At 53.9% G+C, this 21,075-nt stretch overlaps 1 protein-coding gene across 1 annotated transcript in view; it reads right to left on the reverse strand.

Moving 5' to 3' along the window:
* The window catches only part of DENND1A (DENN domain containing 1A), a 494,905-nt gene that overhangs the window by 10,687 nt on the left and 463,143 nt on the right, over positions 1 to 21,075 (reverse strand). Inside the window, exon 20 of the mRNA XM_080819425.1 lies at positions 9,810 to 9,898. Within this exon, the coding sequence (XP_080675551.1) occupies positions 9,810 to 9,898 (89 nt within the window). The remainder of the gene's footprint in view (positions 1 to 9,809; positions 9,899 to 21,075) is intronic.

Below are 21,075 nucleotides of genomic sequence, written 5' to 3' on the forward strand. Positions count from 1 at the left end.
TCGGTGTTTTTTCCAGGCTTCGGGCCACATGGATGACGGTGGTGAGACTGGTGAGACTGGTGAGACTGGTGGTTAGACTAGTCTAACACTACAAGTGTTAGACTAAACGCTGTTTGTACAGTTTCTCATTAATTCCTGATCACATCCTCCCTTTGCGGATAGAAAGGCCAAAGCTCAGAGAGGTGTAGTCACTCGCCCAGTGTCACACAGCGGCTCTCGGTAGAGCCAGGAATCTGGATCTGCCTGACTCAAAACCACTTTGGGGTCTTGCCTCTTCCATCCTGCAGACCCGAAACAATGAAAGAAGGGGTAGGGCGTTCCCCCTTCTACTTTTAATAAAAAGTGAGATTTCAAAATAAACTTATTTAAATTCGGCTGCTCATGTCCTCCTATGAAACATACAGCCAGATATTTGTCAGAGATAAAGGACGAATCGCTGAAAATGTCCAGGTTTAAATTTTTTATTAGCTTAAGGCAGAATATGAGGGGGAAAAAAAAAAGTGTACCTTTTCCCTCATTAACCCAATTCAGCGACTACCCTGCAGTCTGCCACCCACCACTCGCCTGGATTTTCTTACACACAAAGAGCTGTCTGTGAAAAGGCAGGTCGTGGTGAACTTGGCTACCCGGCGAGGGCTGCCAGAGTCTTGGCAAGAAAGAAAGGCCCGCTGTCCATCACCATTCAGACCCCATCGTCTCCCACGGCTGCTCCCGCCTCTGCCCACCTCATCTCGGCTCGGAGTTCCCATGCAGATGACTTCCCGAACCCTTTCTAATGTTTGGTTTAACGTGTCGCCGGTTAGCGGGCGCGTGTGACAGTGGTGACAGGCGCGGCTGTTCCTTTTTAAATACCATGTCAGAGACATGGCGTCAGGAAGCAGGGACGTGCTCTGTGGCTCTCCGCCTCGCCGGGATCGCACGGGCTTATTTTTTAATGAGGAAGATCTGCATCTTGAGAGTTTTTTTCATGTGTCACATCGCGTGGACAAATCAGCAGCACGTCACGCTGGCCCAAAATGAAATGCTGACAAATGTAGATATTTCAAATTTAATTGACATTTAAATGTACTTGAGATAAAGAAGGGAAAAAAAAATCAGCAAGGACTTGGTCTCTGGAGGTAACGAGGGGAGCTGGTGATCATTTTTAAAGGATCCTTTCACTCCAGCACAAAGGATCTTTCCTTGGTAAATGTCTCGGCCACCCTGGCGTCCTCTGATGACGAGGCTCTGGTTGGGCTGATGAGCTGGGACAGGCCCCAGGACGAGGCCAGGTCCTGCCTGCCCAGCAGATGCCAGTCTGTCCCGCTTTCCAACATCCCCCACTTCCCAGCCAGATGAGCTCAGGAAAGTCATTTTACACCTCCCTGCACCTCAATTTCTTAGCTGTAAAATGGGGATTCTACATCCCTCCTGATGGGGGTTTCACAAAGTTGAATGGAATTATTCATAAAGGGCTTTGCCTCATGCCCCGCACATAGTACATACTCAATTACTACCAATATACCACGTTCACCTGCCAACAAATAGATTCTGGGCATTTTCATCCTGTGAAGGTTTTTCCCTAGGCATTCAAGGATGAATAGAAGGTGGTTCCTGCCTTCAAAAACCTTCCTGGTCAAGGTCGGTGGTCCCCAGCCTGGCCTATCACAGCACATCAGAACTACCGGAGAAAACCCGTCCGGGGATCTGGTCATGCCATCTCCCCATCACCGTAACATGAGGCCGGGACCCCAGACCACGCTTGAGCATGTGCACAGGTGAAAACAATAGAACAAGACTCTGAAGCAAGTCAGGGTGGTCTTTGGGGGAAACGAGCTTGGTGTGAGACCCACAGCGGGGAAGCTCTGGAACGGCGCTGGCACTATGCTCTGTGTGACCTGGGCTAACGGCTAGGACCATTCCCAGGGAGGAAAAGGAGACAGATAGAGAACCTGCTGGACACTGGGTCTTTCCACGTCGCTGTATGTGAGTCTCTACTGTGAAACAATAAGACAGAATCACTGCTGTAATGAGTCACGATCACCAGTTCTGCCTGTCAGGTGAACTGGCCTTGTGGGGACAGGTGGCTGTGAGATCAGGTTTTTCTCACACCACTGGGGACTGGCTCTGCCGGAGGGCAGCGGTGGGGGTATACTTGGCTCAGGGGCTCTCGGAGGAGGCTCCCTTGGGAGGCGATGCGGGAGGTGCGCTTTCAGTCATGAGTACGGAGGAGGCTGCAGGTGTCCCTGGGAGGAGTGGGCACAAGGGGCTTGAGGTCAGGGTGGGGGTTTCGAGAAAAGGGACTGGCAGGGTTGGCAGGGACCAGGGGGTGGAGGGTCTTGAACCCGCATGAGGACAGAGACAACATGAGGGGTTAGGGGGTGATGTGGGGGCTGTGGAGGCAGCAGGGGGCCTTGCTGGCTTGGCCCCATCTCTCTCTCTCTCTCTCTCTCTCGGGCTGGTTATGCCCTTTGCCTCTCTGATCTGCATGAGTCTATCTGTTTGACTACTTATCAACCTCACTGTACTCACTGTACTTATCATACACTCATTCATTCATTCCTTCTTTCAAAAAATCACCAGTGTCAATTTCACACGTCCACACCCCTGCCCCCAGACATCCTGAGAAGTCCTTCCCAGGCCACTGGGCGAACACACTCATGGGTGGAGAGGCCCGAACGCAGGACAAGGGCTTCACTCTACTGTCTCACCCTTCAGACTCCTTAGTAGAGGGAAGATGGGGATGGCGACACCTTGGGGGGACGGGGCCACCTTCCACACTTTTCCTATCTGGAAAAGAAGTTGTATAGATTGTGAGAAACAACTGCCCCTCTCCCCGAAGATGGCCTTTGCCTGCCATGAGCCCGAGTCTTTCGCGGGGACCGTGGGAGCTGTGGTGGAGGGCAGGGTGTCTGGTGAGAGAGCGGTGGACGCGGGCGTGGGTGCACATTCTGGATCCAAGGTAGGTCATTCCACCTGGGTTAGAGCCTTGCTTCCTTCATGGCTGAACAGGCTAACACACCTGCACCGTGAAGACTTTTGGGGTGTGGGAGGTTAACCAAGGTGACGTGTGAAGGGCCAGCCTGAAACAGGCATGAGACATGGCACCGTGATGCCGGGAAGCGGGAGGGGCTCAGGTGAGGTGGCAAAGCTTTTGGAGGAGGCTGAAACCAGCAAGGTTTGCGGGAGGGGCACTAACTCCTGTCGCGACTGCTCCTTGGAGAGATCCTTCCCTTTGGCTGGCAGGCCAAAGTGGCTGCGGATGAGGGAAACCCGTGTTTTCCTGCTGCTGCCCATCCCTGGGGACTCCGTGGCAGTTCCTGCTTTTCCGTCTGGGCTCAGACCCACGTCTGGCTCCTGGCATGGCTTTGTCTCCAGGGCCTGGAACCCACTGTTGGAGAGGGAATTGGGGGCCTGAGTTGGGTCAGGGGCCTCTCACATTGCTAATTGGGTCTGAGACCTTCTGCTCTGGTGTTTGGACTCCTGGCCATTCAGGGAGTAGGTCCTGGAAGGCTGCCAGTGGGTAGTACCTAGACAGCTGTCCCCACCCCCGGGGCCCAGGGCCCAGCTGGCATCTTGGAGACTGGCTCCGGGGGCGGATGGCAGTTTCTGGCTCTTAAATGGCCCTGGGCGGGAGAGGGGCTGGTAGCCTCAGAGTCACAACCCAATCACACCTGGCATGTAGTAGGTGCTCTTTACACATTTATGGTTAACTGACACCCCTTCCCCATGTCCAGGGTGCTGGCCTATAAGCTTTAGGCTGCCTTCAGTGATTCCCTTGTTCATTCATTCAGGAAACAACCCGGAGCAGAGGTCTGGCCTAGGCTCTGGTCCAGGAGTCCAAGAGTCAAAAGGACCCCTCCAGGCTAAAGGGCCCTGGCCTGGAGGAGCTCCCAGGCCCCCAGGTGGTGGGCGGGGGAAGGAGGCCGGGGGTGGGGGGCTGGGTGCATGTGTGCACACGCGCCTGTGTGTCACGTAAAGGGAATACTGCAACGTGGAAGGTCGGCGCTGTATCCGGGGAAGCGGGGGGACTGTGGGCGTGGGGAGGGGAGGGTCCAGCTCATGGGGAGGCACCAGGGTGAGCATTAGACCGCTGCAGGAGGGGAGACCTGTGTACTCAGCCACCTTAGGATGCTAGTGCGGCTCCTGTGGTTAGTTTCCCAAATTGTGCTCTTTGGGATGTGAACAGTCATTGTGTTGGAAAAAAGAGGGGAGAGAGTCTTGCCCAGGGTCTCTGGCTGGCCGCTGTGGGGTGCCAGAGTCCCCCCTGCCTCCCATGCACCAGCCCCCCAGCCTAGTGGCCCACCAACCACACCCCTGGGGCAGCTCTGGGCCTGGCGGGGAGAGAGAGGGGGTCTACCCGTGTGTGAGCCATGGCCAGCACCACTGAGGCCGTGCCAAGCCCAGGTCTTGAGACGGTGGGGAGCAGCCCATTGTGTGCCACTGGCCAAAGAGACACAGCTGCAGAGTTCTGAGACCTCGTCTTTGGGCAGAGCGCTCACTAAATGCTTCTGGCAGCTTCTTCTGATCTTATTTTAATCTTCTGGGGCTTTGGGTGCTGGGGTCACGTGGTACAAGTTGGATCACGAGACTCTGCCATCCTTACGTGGCGTGGGCTGGCAGTTTGGTGCTCAGACTGTCTGTCTGTCCAGCCAGAGCAATCCGTAGGATTTCTCCTTGGTCAGAAGGATTTCTAATGCATGTTCCTCTGGGTCCCCCACACCCAGATTCGCAGGGAGTCCAGAGTTTTGGTGGGAGTATAATGTGGTACAATTCTTTTAGCAAGTTCTTTAGCAACATGGAACAGAAATCTGCCTCTAGGACTTGGGGTACAGGGCCGTGACAACCTCTCAGGGTCGCAGCTACTCTTATAAAATGGAGCTAACGATACCTACTCCCCCAGATTTCTTGGGAGGATTAAATGAAATGGTGTACGCAAGGCGCTTAGCCGGCAGTTCTTGGCTAATGGTAGTTGTTCATCGTTCCATTCCTTAGATGGTATCAAATGAGAAAAGCTTTAAGAACAAGGGTATTTATTTTGGTGTTTCATGTTCGTGAACCCCTAGAACAATCTACAGACCAGTATGAGGGGTGTAGTGAGGCGGACCACGCCCGCACACAAAGTGGGATCCTGCCACAGCTGTGAGCAGCAGGGGTTACATGGACATGGGGCGAGTCCAGCAGCTGGAGTACAGCAAGGAGACTGCGGCTCTGCAAATGATCTACAGGACAAACCCCGGAGGGGAAGCTGCAGAAATGCTAACAAGGAGTGAGGTTCAGAATGAACTTGTCTCTTTTCCCAAACTCCTGGATTATAAGGTTATCGGGTTATTTTTACAGACAAACGGAAATTGTTTGAAAAGAGCAGATTTTGTACAAATCCGGTCAGCCAGGTGAGCCGGGAGATGGCTTCTGGGCCCTCAGCGCCTGAATCTGGAACACTCCTTCTCAGTACAACGAAACTTCAAATAACCAGCCTGCAGACAGGACCCCCGTGAGGGTGCTGTGGCGCTCACCCGCCGGAGGGGAGACAGAGGTGTGCGGTCATGAGTTCAGGCTGTACAGGTGGTCGGCCCTGGGTGCGTCTCTGAGCTACCCTGACTGTCAGCCTCTTGGCCATTAAGGCTCAGAAGACAGTGAGCTGCCCCCTTCTGGGCTGTTAAGGTTAAACAAGGTAGAGGCTGACCACGTCCCTGTGTACCCTCCTCGACTCTGAGAGGGGTACTTCCCGGCCCCCGCTGTGGGGAACAAATGACAGTCAGCCTGGCAGAGAGGGGCGCCTGGGGACCAGCAGGTGACTCTCTGCCTTCGGTCTCCTCTGCATGCTGGGCGTGATCCTGACGGCTGGGCAGTACTGAGCATGGTGTGGCCTTCTAGAATTTGCTGTTGGCTCCTTCTAAGCATCACATTCAGTGGGAAATTCTCTTACACCTGGCAGGGTGAGGGGAACGTAAGCTGGGGCTTGACAGCCACGCACACTGCGGCTGAAACAACCGTTCACGGGCGGGAGATGGGGACCTCATCGTGCCCCCTGCAGCCACCACTGTCCCCATCACTCAGAGTAGCTCATGGTCCTACTTAGGTTCTCAACAAAAAGGCTGGATGGTACAGAGGAAGGGGTGAGGACTGTGTCAGCAGACAGCTGATGCTACCAGTTTCTAGCCTGCAGACCCTGCGCTAGTTCTACTAGAAAGTCCCCCATTAAGCCTCAGTTTCCCTGTTAGATGGGAAAGCCACCACCTCCCCTTCGCAGTCCCAAGGACGTTCAGTCAGTGTTGCTTGTCTTTCCTTCTCCAGGTAGAAATACTCAGGCACCAGGGTACACTGTTTCTTTGCCAAGAGGAGGACAGAACAGCTCCAGTTCCTGATTTTGAGGAACCAGAGAAGAAGAGAGGCGTGTGGGGCCAGTCATCTTAGGACACGGGACCCAGAACCATCTCTCTAGGCAAAGCCAAACTGACAAGGGACCCACGCGGGCAGCAGAGTGTAGCTGAGAAAATGAATCAAGCAGCATCTGGAGTCCTCGCCCTGCCACCTTCTAGCCGGGTGACCCGGGAACACTGAGCACATCTATTTGCTGAGTTCCCCTTCGGTGCAAGAAGAAACAAACACCAGTCGAAGAGGGCCTAGAACACAAGAGGTGCTCGACTGCACTTGCTGTTGGATGGCCTCTGACCCACAGCCCGTGCTGCCTGACCCCTCCTAGCCTGAGCTCTCACCCTAGGGAACCCTCAGGGTCTTCCATCAGCCCGTCCTGAATAATAATGCAAGTAGCTAGTACTTCTTGAGGAGAAATAGTCACTGAATATTAATTAACCAGTGTTAGCTGAAAAACAGAGGGAATGTTTTCCCCGGAAATCTTTCGGAAGCGTTCTTCCCGTTGTCATCGGACGGCTTTAAAGGGGCGAGGACACCCACCTTTGATGAGGAAAGGACATCTGACATACGAGAAATTTCGTTTCGGGAAAACGCAAGTCACAAAAGAGTCAGCGAGGGGATTGTCTTTAAAGGCCTTGTCTTAAACATCCCAAATCGCTCACACCTGGTCGGTTTTGGAAGCTCTCTGCTGAATGAACGGATGCGTGAATGGACAGATGGACATCGTCTGGAAGGAAAGAACTGGATCCAACGGAGGGCCCGGCCGCAGAACTGGCAGCCGATGCTACTGGGCCTTGATGAATTCCAGACGCTGAGCTGCTGTGGGAGGCCAGGGAGACCGTCATATTGTTAATCAGCTCCGTCTTGCTGTCCACAAAGTTAATTATTTAATGTGCTGTTTGGAAGTGAGAGTTGGGGCGAGAAGTCGGGACGACTGATCCCCTCCCGCCACTTCAAAGATCCTGTATCTCTCTCTTCGGGCCAAACCCTCTAAGTTGCCGTGTACTTTGATATTCCCAGTGGAGAGAAAGATCCGTGAGTCCAGAAAATCCAGGCCAGATTAAAGGGCCAGGCACGGAGTCCATGTGCCCCACACGGAACCACCCGCAACAAAGGCCCATTAGGATCTGGCTCCTGCCTGCCGGCTTGTCTTCTCATGTCTCCCAGCACAATGCTGACAGATTGGTGGAGCTGGTTTCTTTCCCCCGCAGAACAATATTTTATGAGGAGTCTGTTTTATTAAAATATTTTCCGCTGGATGCTTCCTGTGTTTCAAGAACTTGGTCTTGCCAGCTGGAGCTGATGACAGTTGAGAAAAACACATCCAAGTGCTGTTGTGACATGGCATTTGGAAATGGAGGAGCACAACGGGGGGGGGGGGTTGGAGGGTGGGGGTGGGGAGGCAGCATGGGAAGAGATGTAGGAAAATACCCCAGTTGTACCAGAAATGTCACTGGTATTATGGGAGAACAGCTCCCCCCACCACCACCATTAAAAATTGTGAACAGAAACTCTCGGAATCATATCCCCAAACGTGCATCTTGATCACCTGGAGGGCTGGGGCTGCTGAGCCCTGACCACGGAGAAGTTCTCATTTGTTTCCGATCGCTGCCAGTTTGCCAACCCCCTAAACTAGCTCCCATGTTCCCACTGGTTTGTTTCAACCCCAAACGTTTACTGAACAGACATCCAAACAAGGCACACTGCAAAAAGAAACAGAAAGTGATATGGGCCCAGTTGTGCTGACACCCAGGGGGACAGGATTACTAGACACTGGCTCTCTGGCATGTACTGAAGACACGTCCCCTGTCATGGGGCTGGGAGAGCAACGACATAAATAAACATAATTAGGAATTCCGACCTCTACTCGGTGACCCGGACACAGCATGGGAAATGCTTTTCAGTGAAACGTGGAGCGTTGCTGGTCTGGTGTGCTCTTGGGCAAAGCAAGGACACTCTGGGTTTGCATTTCAGTATCCACAGGCCGGTGACCCTGTCTCCCCGCACAGCATCTTAAAGATTTAGCCCAGTTTTAAAGACATGGTTTTCAAGAAAAGTAACTCATTTCACCCCTCCCTAAGGAGAAATCTTTGGGGTCTGAGGCACTCTGAAGCTATATGGCATTTTCTCCACAAGGGGGCAATCACAGTCCATGCCAGTGGTGGCCAGGGACCTAGTCCTGCAGATTCCCACCGTCCTATTGTGCAGGGGATCAGTTATGTCTACAACCAATTTCAGGAGTCCTCTCTTCCAAATTTTGCATAATCAAGCACCTTTCAAGATGTGCATGCACACGCAAGCACGCACGCACACACACACACACACAGTCTCCTACCGCTGTCCGGGCAAGCCGTAAGCAGGCCCAGGTAGGCTGGTTCTCTAAGAACACAGTAGTCTCAGGCAACGCCAGGCTGGAAGCCGGAGAGCCCTAGAAGAGCTGAAGTGTACTGCAACCCGGGTTAGGCCACGGCGTGACCTTTCAGAGTTGTTTCTTCCTTTTGGCTCCTTCCCTGGCTAGGGCCTGCCATTTCCCTTAGCTTCTTTCCCTGACAACTTTTCTGCAAGTAAAGCAGACAGGAGGAGCATTCCTCTCCTCACCCAAGGGACTTCAGGGTCCCTGGGGCAACCGTACGGCTCCCCTAACAAACCCCGGACTGAGACGATTTCGTGTACTTTTTCAAAGCCTCACAAGAAACCAGTGTGTAGCTGCAGAGTTGTCTGGGCAGAGCCCCAGGCCGTGGGCCTTGGCAACAAAAGGGCAGCATGCCAGAGCGTTCTGGACCTGGGGCTGTGTGCAGCTCCAAGCCTCGCGGCACTCGGGCAGCTCCATCTCCAGGCATCGCTGGTCCACCTGCCTCGTCATTCACCCCCTCCGTCCGGCATCTATCCCGCACGGGACTCCGACCTGGGCCCTGCGCTAGTTTCTGGCAGAACACCCAGCGCGGGCCCCTCCGGGCCAGAGGGGAGGCAGAAAAGCCAAGCCCTAATGAAACAAATGCCGCGGCCCAGGTGAGCAAAGGTACTGCTGGGGATGGGGCGGTGGACCGGGACAGTTCTGGGCCTGAATCCAAGCTGCAGAGCCCTCCAGCACCGCAGGCTTGGGAGAGTGGTGGCCCCTTGTTAAACAGATTGCCCCCTCGATCGGGTCCTACCTCTCCCCTGCTGACCCAGGCCTGGAACCTTCTTCTGAGCCTGTCTGAGTACACTTCGGGTGTCACCACTCAAAACCCAGCCCAGAGGCCCGGCTCCCTGGTCTCTGGGGCCTCCTGCAGGCACGACAACTGCTAGCAAAAGCCGACATGGAAGATCAAGCCCAGCTCCCCAACTGACCTCTTTGTTGAAACACCCGCTCAGCCAGGGAGCCTTTCAGAGGCCATGGCTGCAGCACGAAGGCCTGGCCCCCTGGGCTCAGGCTCTGGCAGACAGAGGGGAGGGGAGCAACGGGTACTCACTGCTCAGGGCTTGAGATGGAAGTTCTCCGGCCTTCCACTGTGATGTTGCTCTTCGGTCTCTTCACGACGTGCGGACGGGGCGGGCGTACCTAGAACGGGCACAGGGGAAAGGCCCCAAGGAGTGAGTTGGAAAAGCCATACAGGAACATTCTGCAGATCTAGATCCCCCAGCCCCTCAAATAAACACTGAGGCGTTTGCACAGTACAGGCTTCAAAAGCTCTGCTTATTGCGAGAATGTTGCCACTGAATTTGCAGCAGACACACGACCCAGACTCCTGTGGTCCCCTCAAGTGGGAAAGCTTTTTCCGAAGAGCTTGGTTTCCTCGTCTGCAGATAGGGGACAGCGCCACCTGACTGCTTGCAGGGCTGCCGTGGGAGTTCAACAAGATGCTGTCCATGCAGGACCCAGAACACAGAGGCCCTCATTTATGAAAAGTTCCCACTTCTTCAAGAACCCTGAAACTGGTCTGGTAGAACAAAAAGGTTTCACTTGGACTTAAAGTCTATGGTACACGTGCTCATTTCATTCTTTTTTACCACAGAATCCTACAATGCGTATTTTCTTCTGAGTCGGGTGGGGGGAATAAAGCAAATGGTAGCATTACAGAGTGCCAATAAAAATCCTTTTTCTGTTCCCCAGGCCATCTCTGGGCAGTCCTGAGCAGGACTCAGCCTGGACACTGCATGCCCCATGGAGCTCCTGCATTCATGGGGACCCAGCTTGAGGCTCGGCGGTGGGTGTACTGCACAGTGAAGTACACAGTTTCCTAATCCACAGCTGGGCTACAGCAACAAGATGGGGTGGGTTTTTTTTTTTTTTTTCTTTTTCTTCCTGATCTGCTGCATCTGAAAGCCAAGATGGGGGCCCACAGGAAAAGACACCTCCTCCCCCACCATCGCCTGTGATGGGAGTTAGGCTAAGAATTTGAGGGTGCCCTTATAAGGATAAAATCCTCGTATGGTCCAATCAACATTACATGGCTTTAAATTTGGCACCATCATCTCTGAGCATTTCCAATGCCAGAGAGGGACTAGAGAGAGCTAAACCAAGAAAGTCTGTCTGTGACTTTTGTTGCCAATAAAAATGCCTGGACATCCCAGTATAGGGGTTTGCTTCCTCTCTGCAGACGAGGGGCCGAGGTAGATTAAATGCCACAATTGTTAAGGTTCTCCAACAAGACAAGGAAGGAGAGCACACACATGCCGCATTTACTGCCTGCCCTCTCCCCTGAACCCCCTGCCCCCCTTAGCAATTTGTGGGCGACCAGCGTAATGGCTGGAGAACACAGATTACAGAAGTTGACTGCATGAAAGACAAGTCTTTGCAGAGTTTCATCAAGCTCTCGGGTCTCCGCATGTCTGATCTAACCAGAGTTTTTCCTGTGGAGTGGCCAGTATGATCTCAGCCTTGTTTGGCAAATCAGAGATGCGGTAACCGCCAAATGCATTCCACCAAATCTGTGGTCTCCTTCCATGGGGTTCCTCTGAATGAAGGTCCAACGAGATGTCACAGGGAAAGCGCCAGCAAGGAGTCTGGCGTACACATGGCTTCTCTGTGACCTTATCAATAACAGAAAGGAGAAGGGGATGGGGCATCTCTGAATTAGAAGACGCCATCTAAGATGATCTAAGATGACCTGACCCTCGCTTAGCATCCTGCTCAGAGCTGCCTGGTGTTACGGTGGTCACCCGGCGAGACTTTTAGGAACAAATAGATGAAGTTGCTTGGAATCTAAGAAGTGCCCAAGAATGCTGCTGTTCTCATCGGTGTCGTCGGAATGGGGCCTGCTACAACGCAGACATCCGGTCACCACTGCTGAATGAATGGATGGCTAGATCCCCCAGCCCTTCCAACTTGAAGCCGGTCTCCCTGACCACAGCCAGACTCCTCCCCCTCTCGCAGCTGCTGAACAGGATCACCGGGTGGGAATGCTCCCCTACGCTTTTCACCACGAGGGCGGATGTGCGGTGTGGGGTGACGGAGCCATTCTGCCCTGCCCCGGGGGTCCCGGGATGGGGGTTTCAGCAAAGCTCAGCCATGAAGGCCTGTCAGCCTGTCCTTGCACATGGCCGCTGCTCGCTACAATAAAGGCGGGTGAGGAATGTGAACTTGTGGCTGAAATGGGGGGATTAAGTTTGTGGCAACTTCAACTGAACTTGCAACGTGGTGAAACATGGGGAAAAAGAACAACAGAGCTAATTAGACGAGCTGAGCTGTCAGAGTGCCGCCGAATGGCTCAGCGCCAACAAACAAAAGGAATGGGTTGGCAATCAGCAGGATCGATGGAGAAGACTGCTTCATTAGGGATGATAAAACAGACAGAGCAGGGAGAAGGGGGTGGGGGAGGGGAGCAGGGAGGCGGTGAGGCGGGGGAGAGACAGGAAGGCACAACAGACCCAGAGACAGTCACCTGCACGGCTCAGACACACCCAGAGTCACACACACCTGACTAGTGTGGACAAAGCCAGACGCAAAATTATACTCACAGGCAGCCATCCTGAGACATGCACGGAGGCCTCGAGGCGCCGGCATTCACGCAGTCTCACAACTACACATTCACAGAGGCACGCATGGGAGTCGAGGGTATGTGCGCGAATCACACACACACACACACACAGCCACAACCAGGCACCGACACACACAGACAAAATGGTTTAATGAAGCCCGAATCATAAGACGGTGCCGACAACTGGCCTGTCATATTTCAGCGATCACATCCGTCTTTTGGGGGTGCTGAGGAGGGGTGGGAGGCTGGGGAGGGGGTAAGAAACCACACGCATGCACACAACACACATAACGGCGACAGGCCCCGCCGGTGCTGGGATCCCAGCAGCGCCAGGGGAGAAAATGCTAAACAGGGATTTTGAGCTCTGTTCAAGGGGGACTTGTGGGGAAAGTTGGGAAACCAGCCAATTCCCCACTGGATTTAAAACCTGAGAAATCTAAGTCGGCAGGGTTAAATGTGTATTGAATACAAAAGCACCGAGTACATTTGATTTTAATGGTGAGCAAGAAATAATAAATACCGAGCTTATAAAGCGCTTCACATGTGGCCGACCACAGCCCACCTCTCCCCTGCATGCCCCCATCCACTCCCCTTAGTCCACCAGACACTGGCAAGGCTTTCTTCTGCTCTTTCCTTTTTCTTCTTTTAAAAAAGAAAATCTAAATCCTCTGGTAACATCTGAACTCCAGCCACAGGTGCCAGGCTACAAAGCTCCTTCCAGAAAGGCTGAATGCCTAGCCCCCATGTTCCTGCCACCCTGGGCCAATGGCCCCACTCCTGCCCAGATGTTTGTGGCTAAGTACTCGATAAAGCCCGGCTGGGGGCCAGAAGGCCCTGACATAAGCACTGGTCAGGCCATTCTCTTCAAGGCCCTCGAGGGGTTCCATATCCCACGTCTCCCAGGTTCACCTTGAGTGAAGAGTGGTGCCCACTGGAAAGGCCTACATGAGTGCACGCAGAGTGAGCAGATTCTGGGGCACAGGGTCCTGCTGTGCCCAGAAAGCCCAAGCCTTCCAAGACTCCCAGTTTAGTTCCACAGTGACTCTGCTTGGCACAAGGTATCTGGGGTGACAGTAGTAGGGTATATGTGCCCACTTCCTGCCGGGCACTGTGCTACGCACTATACACATGTGACTTCATGACCCTCACCAGGCAGCTGCAGCTAAACCCATTTTACAGATGATGAAACTAAGACTCAGAGAGAAATTAAATGTCTTGCCCCAAGTCATACAGCCAGGATGTGTCAACCTGTGATTCCAATCAGGGCAGGCCTCTCTGCCTTCCAAGCCCAGGAGAACTGGTTCCACTAGGTCCCCTGCTCCATTAGCACACTGTAACCTGGGGCCAGCACAGCACCAAGCACCAGGCTAGCAGCCTCCAGCAACAATGCAGTGGCAGAGGCAAATGCTACTTGGGCTGTTCTCAGGGCCACGTGTGCCTTCCCAAGCCCGGAGTCGCCGGTGGGAGTCTCCCCGACTCTGCACAGGTCCCCACATGGGTGAGACAGCACAGAGTCCCTGGGAGCAGTCTCCAATACCTGTCCTGCCCCAGACCACGCTTTGCGAGAGAGCCCCTGCCTGCCTTGGGTCCTAGGTCTCTACAGGAGATTCGGAGAGCAATCCTCTGGGTGGCGGGCTTAAGGAGACGCAGGCCTGGGCTCCAAGGCCAGCCTGGCCTCTTATCTCTGTGGCTTTGGCTGCAAGCTGGGGAAACAGTCTCTGTCTCCTCTGGGCTGTTGGAGGGACACGTAAAACCATAATTATACAAGTGCCTGGCACAGTCCTAAGCACAGAAAAAGTGCCTAGTAAATAAACGCTAATTCTCTTCACCTCCATATCCTTGCCAAACCCCAACACACCCCTAGAGATTCCATAAGGAACCCAGCTGGTGCTGCTAATCATTTTTTTTATTATTATTATTTAAAAAGACAACTTTTTAAAATTTATTATTTTTAAAGATTTTATTTGAGAGAGAGAGCGAGTGAGCGAGCACACGCGGGCATGCGTGTGTGAGTGGGGGAGGGGCAGAGGGAGAGACAGAATCTCCAGCAAATTCCCCACAGAGTGTGGAGCCAGATGCAGGGCTCGATCTCATAACCTTGAGACCATGACCTGAGCTGAAATCAAGAGTCAGACGCTTAACAGACTGAGCCATCCAGGCGCCCTACCCCACCCTTTAAAATTTTTATTTATTTATTTTGAGAAAGAGAGAGAGAGAGAGAGATTATTTTTTTTCAGAGAGAGGGAGGGAGCAAGGGAAGGGGGAAGGGCAGAGGGAGAGAGACAATGTAAAGCGGGCTCCATGCCCAGTATGGAACTCTATGTGGGCCTCGATCGCACAACCCTGAGGTGATGACCAGAGCCGAAGTCTCAAGTCAAACACTTAACTGACCGAGCCATCCAGGCGCCCTACTGCCCCAGGATTTTATGCTATGATGGACTCTGGGGAAATGCAGACAGAGGGTCCCAGGAGCTTGGTATGCTGGAAAGACCACAGGTTCTCGAGTCTGGTGACCCCTATCTGCACCTGAGGGGGTTGGATTAAGCATCAGTTTTCCCTTCTCTAAAATGGGTGGAGATGATGCCCACTTCATAGAATTACTGTGAGGCTTGGCTGGGATGACTTGCTGACTATAAAAACTCGTAGGCAAACAACAGTCACCAAGAAACCAAGTCCTTCCTTAGAAGCTGTAAGGTTTAAAGACCCATTAAAAGTAAGAACCACTGGTGCGGGCCGGGCATCAGGCTCTAGGACTGTCATCTCCGTTCACTGTCAAAGTGTCTGTGGATGAGGGCACGCCAGAGAGACAGAAGCCGCTTTCAGGGGAAGAGCGTGGCAAGGCTCAGAGCTTCAGTACTTGCCCACAAGTCCCAGAGCCTGGGTCCCCAAGCTCAGCTCCGTCTACCCTCCAAACCACCATGCCGATGCCTCATTCTGCAGCTCCCACTAAATCACACACCGGTGAACCCAGGAGGGGCTTCCTGTTCCACACACCAGCTTCTTTTTGCTGTTTCTGCCTTTCTCCCAAGGACAGTGAGCAAGAACGTTCCAGCCGGCCCCTCCGGAGCCGCGCTGATGGGGTTTGGGCTAATCGTGGTTTGACTGGGTTCGAGAGGGATCCGTCACACGTGGCTGGAACTGCAGACTCACGACTGCCGTAGGTGAAGGTATCTAAACCCCGCCACCCCCCCCCCCCCGGCCCTCTAACTCCCACACACGGGAGGGAAGGGAAGGGAAACAGCGCCACAGAATTTTCCAGCATCCACGCAGAGAGCAGCCACCCAAGCGGTGCTGGGCGTGTGCGCTGTGGATTAAAAACAGACACAGTCGGGCAGGGCCACCTGCACCCCTTGGCTGCCACATGTCACAGGATGGCTGTGGACATGTGCCTTGGTCGGGGGAGGGCGGGGTTTGGCACATGGGTTTGTGGGGACTCTGGTCACAGCTGGCTGGGAACCTGACCCCTTTCGCTGGGCTGCAGGAGCGGTGGCTGCTTTGAATGAGGCAGAGCACCTCTTCTGGTAAACAGCCCTCACCCAACGGTCCTGGCAAGTTTCCCCACTTTAAAGGATCCCGTTACAGTGGTTATGCCTCGGCAGGGGCAAAGTCTGAGCTTCCAAGGAAAACGGGGCCCCGCACCCCAGATTTTTCCACAGCATTTGTCTTAAAGAACCTCAGAGGGGTCTCTCTGACTCACCCACCCTGTTCCCAGGTGCTGGGGGGCTTGTCGCATGTCATCCTGCTTTTCCGCCCTGACTTGGCACTTCACTGGGGAAGGTGGGGCTCTCTGTGAGGCCGGTCCCCACCCGAGGCCGCTCGAGATTCTCTGGGCGTAGCCTCTGCCCTCGCAAAAGGGACATCAAATGCATTTCCAAACCCGGCTCTGGCGGGAACGAGACCCCTGCTGCCAGACTTCTGCTTCCTTTGTGAGGAAGAGGCGGCTGGAGCTCCACTTTGAAGCTCATTGGCTAGATAGAATAGGACTCAGCCTGGGAGACGGGCTCAAATGATGCGCACACGGCAAACACACCACACAGTGGCTCGCGGCTACCTACAGCTCCGACCGGCAAGGTGCCAGACGGGCTCAGGACAAAGGAGAGAGAAGCCCAGAAAATGCAAGTCCGGGTTCATGCCACGCAGAGAGGGAAGCTGAAAAACCCAATTCCCGGTTTGGTGTTGCAAGGCAGCTGGATTCAAACTCCCGAGGTTTAGTCAGGCGGGGAGAACGGCTCAGGCAGTGTTAGGCGGGAGGGCAGAACCACCGGCTACTCACGGGCCTTGAGCGCTGTATCTTGCGCGGCGGCGGGCGGGTGGGACGGAGTCTTTGTGGCTGCATTAAAGCGAAACTTAAGACATCAGTACACATGGAAATGATCCCATGCATGTGCACACCTGGCACACGAGAGGAAGCATCCGGTTCCCCAAGCCAGACCCCGAGGAACGTCCCTGATGCCTCCCGCTCTCTCACCCCCACGCCAACCGGTCACTGGGTCCTGCATGTGCATTTCTGAGGCCTGGATCTCTGTAATCGTTTCGCAGCAGACCCTCCTCCAGCCATTCTCTGTACAGGCCAGGGGAAGCTTCTAAGATTCAAGCTGACCCTGTTGCACCCCAGCCTTGAGACCTCTGCGGTGGCCCCCTGCCGCCTCGGGTGACAACGCAACCAGGCTCTGGGCTGGCATTCCAAGTCCTCGGGTACCTGGGCTCTGTCGTGCCTCCCAACTTTCATCCTTGCTCACCTGGGCAGACCCTCAAATGGCCCCGGGCTCTCCCGCCTTGTTTCCCGCCGCTCTTCAGTGTGGAATGACCTACCCCATCCCAATCGGCTTGGTAAATGTCCATTTGTTATTCAAGAGGGTAGGTCAGATGCCGCCTTCAATGCTCCCCCTGCCCCGTGCCCCCTGCTACGTGGGATCTACTACCCAGTGTCTCCCTCCCACCAGAGCCCTGCACTTCCTTTCGAATGTTCATTTCCTTGAGGGACTCATCCTTATTCCTCGGGAAAAAAACATTTGCAAAATAAATGTCTGATGAAGAAATAAAATTGTACAAAACACTCAGCTTTTGAAATTAGGATCTGAATGAAAACCAAGAGAGCACAGCTTCTTGGCTCTATCCTCTAACCTTTTATTTTGAAAGTCAAGCTCTGTCCTTTCAACCACCTGCCTGTATAGATGCCCCGGCAGGTGTGGGAGATGCACGGGCAGAGTAAGGAAAGTGAGTACACGCATGAGACCAAGACTTTGGACCCTCGGCAAACCCCTTGGGGCTTCTGGTTGGTTCTTCTCCATTTGGCCACGCCATTCACAAAGGTGTGTTGTTATCTGACAAAGTCCAGCCCTATACTGCCCACTTTGGCAGCCAATGGCCACGTGTGGTGAGTCCGAATTAAGATCTGCTCTAAGCATGAAATATACACTGGATTTCAGAGACTTAGTTTGAAACAAGTACGTAAAACATCTCAGTAACTTTTTTACATTGGTTTTCTAACTTAGAATTAAAAAATAATTTGGCCATGTGGTTTAATATTAATTTCATGTTTCTTTTTACTTTTTAAAAATTTTTTTTTAAAGATTTCATTTATTTATTTATTTGACAGAGACAGTGACAGAGAGAGAGCGAGAGAGAGAGAGCACGTGCGCATGCACAAGCAGGGGGAGCAGCAGAGGGAGAGGAGAAGCAGGCTCCCCATTGAGCATGGAGTGCGATGCGGGGCTCGATCCCAGGACCCGGGGACCACGACCTGAGCTGAAGGCAGATGCTTAAAGACTGAGCCACCGGGTGCCCCTCTTATTACTTTTCTAATGTAGCTACTAGAACGTTCTGAATTCCACACGTGACTTGCACTGAGGCTCCTGCCACGTTTCTCTTGGACGGTGCTTTAGAGCCTCTCTTGGTTGGATACAGTCTTCAGATACCAGACCTGCCTTGGGACTCACTCTCGGTACCCAACTCCCAGAGAGCAGGGGCCATGTCTCAGGCATCCCGGACCCTTGTTGCCCAGCATGGGGCCAGTGGCAGAGTCGGCAGAGGGACTCAGTAGTGTCCTGGGGTCCCCTATAGCACATGCAGAGCACGCCTGGTGGGTGGTACACTGTGGCTTCCTGGTCTTGGGCTGTTAGCTGGTGGTGAGGGCCACACCACACTCAAAGACCTGCCTTCAGCTGGGGGGTTCCTGGGGGTGGGGTTGCCACCCAGTGCGATGAGCACGGCAACCCACTACACCCTATTTCTTCTCCTTCATGTTTACAGGGAAAGTATGGGGCAAAAGAGGATGGAGCCCCTCAGCTCACACTGCTTAGCAGGGGGACGTCAAAGGACAGGGAGAGGGGAGCCACCTGCACAGTGCACAGGCTGCTGCCTCGTCCACACCTGCGTCCCCCACCATCATGCGACCTGCCACCTTCACTTGTTTTGGGCCATTCTGCTCCAGTCCACAGTTCTCAAGGCTCATTGCCTCAGAACAAGCTGTTTCCACCCCTGCTGGGGGCGGGGGGTGGCAGAGCGCTCCGGGGGTGTCCCCTGGGGTCAGACAGTCTTGGACTAAACCCCAGGACCCCCCTACCCTTTGGGTTTCTACAGATCCGTGATTTAACTGTCTGAGCCTCCCGTTTCTCACCTCATCGGCACAAATACAGGTGACGGCTCCACCCACCAAGGGGGCTGTCAGGAAGATTCAGAGACACCATGTTGGCCACGATCTTCCCACAGGGCTGTCAGTGGACGTTGGCAACTATCACTGTTAGCAGGCTCCCCGCCCCCAGTCTCTCCCCTCCCCATCCATCTCCACGTTTGCTCCAGAGGGGACTTAAAAAAAATACACGCCCGGTCGCGTCTCTCACCAGCTTAAATCATCTCAGTGGAAAGCCGGCCTCTCCCAGTGCATCCCAGGAGACGCACTGTATGAAGGAAGGAAAGGGGGTTCCCCAGCCAGATGAGTCTGGGAAATGCTGTCTATTGCCTTATTCCTTTTGGAGATTCACAATGCCAGTCAGCACAGCAAAGGCTACCAAGTCTTCCAACAAAAACACCCCACCTTAAACAGGCAAAACCCTATTAGCTTTTCTTCTTCTACATCCTATTTCTTTAATCGATTTGAACCCAGACTCGCTTTCCCTATACTAGCCGTTAACCACCTCTGAAAAATGCCACCCGAAGTGTTCAAAGCCCTCCAGACGCCGGGCCCCACCCACAGACCTCTGCTGTCTCATCTCTGGAGCTTCCCCCCCATCTCCCTGGGGTCCCACCACCCCCAGCCGACCTAACACACCGTCCAGCTCCCCCGAGTGCCTCCCATGTTCTTGAGCTTCCATGCTGGTCCCTTCGCCCAAATACCTTTCCATTTCCTTTTGTCTCACCCTGGGTGCCTCTTATTTGTCCTTTGGTGTCTGGCTCAAGCACCACCTCCCCCCCGGAGGCCCTCCCTGCCCTTCCCCGCCCACGTGTCATCACAGCACACAGGCTGTCCTTCTAAGCCTCTTCATCTCAGCTCTCTGTTTATCCTGGGGGCCAGCCCAGTACTGGTCCATAACAGGTGCTCAGCAAATGATTTGTGGCTTAAACTTCCCTGGCACGTGCAGAGACTCAAAAAAAGTTCTCCAGATTTCGTAATTAACTTATTTTCCTTTGAGGGTCACCAGGAAGTGCAGGTTCTTCTGCAACTGACTTTATCAATGATGGGAAGAATGTAGACTCTTGATCACACCCGACCTAGAAGTGAGCAGAGTAAGTTGGGGGGATTTAAAGACACTATGAAAGGTTAATGTGGTCCATCTGTCAGGGCCTCACCGAGGGGGTAAACAGGGTCAGGCACCAGGGGACACACCACTGCGACAGCTTCCCAAGCCTGCTGGGGTGGGATGACAGCTGGGGACACAGGCTGGAGAGACCCGAGTACCCTGGGGACAATTAGAAGAGGCCACAGGGGTGACCAGTGGTTGATCTGGGTGGGAAGAGAGGAGGCTGAATCGGGACTAACTGAAAGTGGGGCTATGACAATGTGAGTGGGGCCTGGGGAGGCTGCGGATCTGGCCAGGGCACCCTGAAGGTCTTTCCGGTGAGCCAGGTGCACCCCCACGCCCCTCGGTTCCCTGAGGGTGCAGACTGACTTCCACTCTTCTCTGCCTCTTACCCTACAGTCCAGGGCCCAGACCAGCCTGTTCAGCTCTTCCCGTGGCCCCGGGGGCAAGGAGCACATCCATCTGTGGGCGGGGACACAGACCGCAGGGAGGTAAAGCATCCCACGCACGGCCCCCAGCTGGTAATGGGGAGTGCCGGGAGTGGGTCCCAGGCCTCGACTGTGGGTCCAGTGCTCTTCCCACTGCTGGAGGAGGTGGAAGCAAACCCAGGAGAGCCTCACTTCAGGAGCTGAGAACTGAGACAGCCAAGTCCAGGCACCTTTGCACAGAAATCATATTGTATGGGAACCCTAATTCCCTGGCTGGATCAAAGTGTGGCTACACGGACTGCTGTTTTTTAACTGAGTTCAGAAGGCTGGGCCTTTGGCTATCTTTTGCTAAGAAGAGCTTCATTCAACAATTCATCTCGCACTTTCTGAGCTGGGCTGGGGTGGGTGGGCGGCGATGGTGGGGTTGGAGGTTTTGATCAACACATGCACCTGTTTTCCCGAAGGTCCTGTCCGACTGGGGAAGCAGCTTCATTCCCGTGTAGTGGAGAGATTCCTCCTGTGTGTGTTTATGGAACAAAGTCAGGGCCCATAGACTCAGAAAAAAAAAAAAAAGTTCTTGTTCTTAAGAAA

This window comes from Martes martes (assembly GCF_963455335.1).
Source record: "Martes martes genome assembly, chromosome: 12".
NCBI lineage: Eukaryota > Metazoa > Chordata > Mammalia > Carnivora > Mustelidae > Martes > Martes martes.